We start from the raw sequence: 4,333 nt of genomic DNA, 5'->3' as shown, positions 1-4,333 counted from the left end.
ATGCGCATGAGAGGCGCAGGAAACAGCTCATACAAAGGTAAGAAAATATTAAGATTGGGTTTATTAATTTTCTTATATCGAAAATTAATGATTTTGTCTAATCTGTTTTAAAAACACTCCCAGGCAATCTCAGCGAATAAGTATGCGTGTTTTCAGATTTGTCCACAATCAACTGAATCGTTTTCAAATATGCAAAAGTTGTATGGTAGGCCCAATTTGGAATAGAAAAGTTATAATTTTGGGTTTACGTTATGGCACACACATTTGACACATTTAACACATTTTAAACATTCTTTTACTTGGTGGATATAATTTTAAATGTTTAATGTGTGTTGATTACTCGTGAAAATGAGATTTTAGAATATGTTACTAACGGAAAAAGATATAGAACAGGGCAGGACATAAAAGGTCCTATTTGACATTGAGCAATTATATTACAAAAATCAAACCAATTAAATCACAACAAATAACTCATGTCAAACAAATTCATCATTGTAGAAATGTCCTTTTTTTGTTTTTCTATAATTTATTACCTGGTCCTTTTTTACCCCATAAGCGGATTGAAATGAGGACGGCCAGGGGAAAACAGGTCCAATGTCTCAATTTAAACTTATAAAGCAATTAAATAACGTAGATTTCAAACATAAATAAGTGAACATAAACTTCAAAGCTATATTATGATCTCGTAAACTGACCATCAAAGCTCACAACCAAAAAAACTAACAACGAAAATAATTTTGTTATGGATTTTAAAACATTGTCATTTATCTTCTGATAGCGACGTCATAGGAATAAAAGTGATGGCTGATTACATATCTTTTTCCTTCTAATTTCAAATATTGTTAGTAAAACACTGCTAACTTCACTTGTTTTTGAGATATTGATGGTGGACCTTCTGGTAGACCTTTACTTGTTTTTGAGATATTGGTAGGGGGTCCTATGAATGATTAACCAAAAAATATTTTTTTTATCAATCGTAACGTATAGTATTGTTGTACATGTTTTTATATATGTATTACTTATATGCAACGATGTATGTTTTATGCAATTTTTTATATAATTAGTGGCATTGCCTCCTGATCGCGTAGACGTTTACTATTTTGACCATGGAAATGCGCGTTATTTGCGAACGACCGACCTCGCAGTCGCTACAGCTACAGAAGTTGTTGCTGAACAAACCGAAAGATATGCGACTCGGTTTTGGGCCGAATTATTTGGCACGCTACATATCGGTTTTGCATTTTTGACTGCGTTTATACTTCAACTAATCAGGTGAGGAAAAGGAAAAATTGGCTATAGATTTAGCAGAAACTCGGTTAATATAAACGATTGCTTGTATGTAATTTTATTTATGGTAGTTGTTTATTAAAATGACCATTCGGTATTGAATGGCCAAAAAAGTATTTGCTGAGATAGATTCAAAGTGTTTAAGAAATCCGTGATCGGCGAGATGCTACCGAACTCTTGAACACTTGCACTTTTTCGAAGGACCAGATATATTTAGTTGTTGGCTATATCAGACCGTTTTAATAAAAATAAAAGATGTTGAATAACTGTTTGATTATTGTGTATTTGAAATATAAGACTTACAGATGATTAGATAGTTGAGGTTTGAATTAGATGTTTTGGATTTGAGTGTTGATTTACGACTGATCTTAGCTATGTGAAATTTAGGTTGATACTAAATTATGTAGATTTTATAATTTCATATATTTTTCTGATTGGCCCATTTTGTGGAGTTAAAGACACCCCATTACAATTTTGGAACCAATCAGTGGTTATTACATTTATCAATCGATCAGGTATTGGTTGATAAATTGCATGATACGGAGAATTTAAACTGGATACAGGTAGTGCGAATTTCTTGGAAATATAAGGATGATTGTATGATGTAGTCAGGGACAGGTGATAAAAATTCTAGGAAAAATGGATTACTGATTTTGCGACAGGATGCGTAATAATAAAAGGAATGAGGGTTTATTGTCGCTATCCTGCATGGAGATAATAAAATATAATAATTAGACCAGGGTTGGGGAATGAGGCGTTAACAGTAGTTATGATCAATACTATCATATCATTTTGGCTAACGTTGACTTTTGGGATACTCTGGGATAATTATAATGATTTAATTGATAACACTGCGCGACAAAAATGGCACTTTTATTTTTTCCTCGAACTTTCTTTCAAACCTGCTTAGAATTGCACGCTGATTTCAAATATACCCTTTGTTTTTTCGTAACAGCTCCAGTTTTTGAGTTTCAGGGGACTACTTTAATTAGTTATTTCGGCTATAATTATTGCAGTTTAAAGAATAAATAAAAGTTTCATTTGTGTTTTTTGTATGGTTTTTATTATATCGGTGATTAATATGTTTTCGACAAATACCGGAAACCTATGTTGAACTGCGCAAAGGCATCGTATTTCAACCACTTTAAAACTGAATTGCGCAATAAAGATAAAACATGGGTTAATGCGTAGGAAAATTGTGTAGTGTGTTTACGTTTGTATCCAGAAGAAAAAAGTAATGCTGTAAATTTAATACCTCCATAATTTAGAAAAAAAACTCAGAATCACCACGACGATTGTTCCTTCTGTGTGGTAAATACCAATGAAATAAATTTAGAGAATAGAAGCAAATGGTCATAAACCACACCACACCATAGTATTGAGGTCTTCTTATGATTCGATACACAACCCCTATCCATGCTATCAACATCTCCTGTCTGCCAAGTAATGGATGCAGAAACCAACGTTAAAAGACAAGGCAGGAAGAATTAAAAGCTGATATATTTGATGTAATTGAGTTGAGTTCATCACCCGCTTATTCAAAACAGTTTTTGGAAATTTTTGGAGATATTAGCTAAGAGCAGAACGAGAGTATCCACCAAGACATCAGGACTTTGGGGGAACGATATCAAGAAAGGTAGGACATCCACATAATGGCTTGGAGAGTTGATGGCTTGAGAGTTGTTGGAGCTTATGACGACATCAGTCAGGCCTTGTCCAGGCCCGAAAATCATATAAAAAACTTTTAAAAGCATAAAATGAAATATGTTGTATTTTTTACTGTAATTTGAGGTAAAACTTGCGTATTGGCATACCTCAAAAACTAGAGCTTTTAGCAAAATTTTGTTACTGTTTGCGGAATCAGCGTCCTCGAATTACTTCAAAACTATCATAACATCTCAGGAAATTTTTTCAGTGTCGCGCAGTGTAATCGATGATATTACATTCATAAAACATTTAGCATTAATGTTTAAAATGATCTTATTTTTGAATATCTTCAATGAATATTTCTGAACCTGCGCTTTTTCTGTGCATTTTGAACAATATGGTATACATATTGTATTTTTGTGTTGAACCTATATTGTACGTTATATTTAGTATAAAATATGTGGTATAAAACTAAAACAAGAGGGTCGGATAAAGTTGACAAATTGATGAAATTTTTAGTTATGCAGCCTTCAGGCAGTTCTTAAATAGAGATTTTAATATATTAGATTAAAAACTTATTACATTTGCTTATATATATGAGTGCCTTTGTCATATTGAATATGATATTTTTTTAAATATAATTTGGAAACGTAAAATTTTTAGTATGAAATTTGAAATAATCATGAATTTGTTATGTTATTTTTCGATGGATCAAAGTCATTTTTGACCTCGTGTTGTCTTTTTTCTCTAATTCTAAAATTACATTAAATTCTCTCAGATTTCAGTAAATATGTTTTATTTCTACCTATTTTAGATTTCTGCTATTTAGCGCTCTGCGACCTCTCACAGTCGGCGTGATTCAACTCGTATCTGATTATTGCTTCAAACCTTTGTTAACGGCGATTTTTAACGGAGTCTTACAGCCTCCGCTAATATTTCTTTATAATTTGGCCAATTCATTCCGCGATTTATGCGAACCCCTGGCAGATGCTTTTGGCCACTTTCTCAGACCGGTGGCTAATCTGATTAGAGCTTTTAGGATTATCGAAATAAATAATATTCGCAATGAAACAAGTGCAATTGCGGAACCAGTTTGATCTCTGGAAAAGCTTTCGTGTGGAAGTCGGATTTAGTGGAACACCCACGTCTTAAACGGGACATTTTTTTGAAATGAGTGAAGACAAGAAACATAAGAAACAAAGTGAATTTTTATCGTTGGATATTTCACGATGAAACTTCTTCTTTTGACGAAACATATAATAATTGGATACTGCTTTTTTATAATTACTATTTTTATAATTATTTTTTAATACCATTTGATATATTTAGTATGTTCGATTTTATCTATTGGAGATAAATATTTCGATTTGTATTTCTGTAAGAATTTTTGATAAATCAA

At 32.2% G+C, this 4,333-nt stretch overlaps 1 protein-coding gene across 1 annotated transcript; it reads left to right on the top strand.

Moving 5' to 3' along the window:
* On the top strand, positions 1-4,031 carry LOC113375152. The gene is made up of 3 exons (XM_026615101.1): positions 1-37; positions 1,065-1,272; positions 3,749-4,031. The coding sequence occupies exons 1-3, from the start codon at positions 1-3 to the stop codon at positions 4,029-4,031; spliced, it is 528 nt and encodes a 175-aa protein (XP_026470886.1).
* Positions 4,032-4,333: the final 302 nt, after the last annotated feature.

Source organism: Ctenocephalides felis, unplaced genomic scaffold (genome assembly GCF_003426905.1).
Source record: "Ctenocephalides felis isolate EL2017-DRISC unplaced genomic scaffold, ASM342690v1 CF-g0.4_SCAFFOLD_01886, whole genome shotgun sequence".
Taxonomy (NCBI): domain Eukaryota; kingdom Metazoa; phylum Arthropoda; class Insecta; order Siphonaptera; family Pulicidae; genus Ctenocephalides; species Ctenocephalides felis.
This window is presented reverse-complemented; position numbering and strand designations above follow the sequence as displayed.

Bases quoted from the DNA above. Each gene is read 5' to 3' on its own strand.
- LOC113375152 (XM_026615101.1), top strand. From the start codon at position 1: ATGCGCATGAGAGGCGCAGGAAACAGCTCATACAAAG. The intron at 38-1,064 runs GTAAGAAAATAT...TTATATAATTAG, and splicing joins AGGAAACAGCTCATACAAAG to TGGCATTGCCTCCTGATCGC. The intron at 1,273-3,748 runs GTGAGGAAAAGG...TACCTATTTTAG, and splicing joins TTTATACTTCAACTAATCAG to ATTTCTGCTATTTAGCGCTC.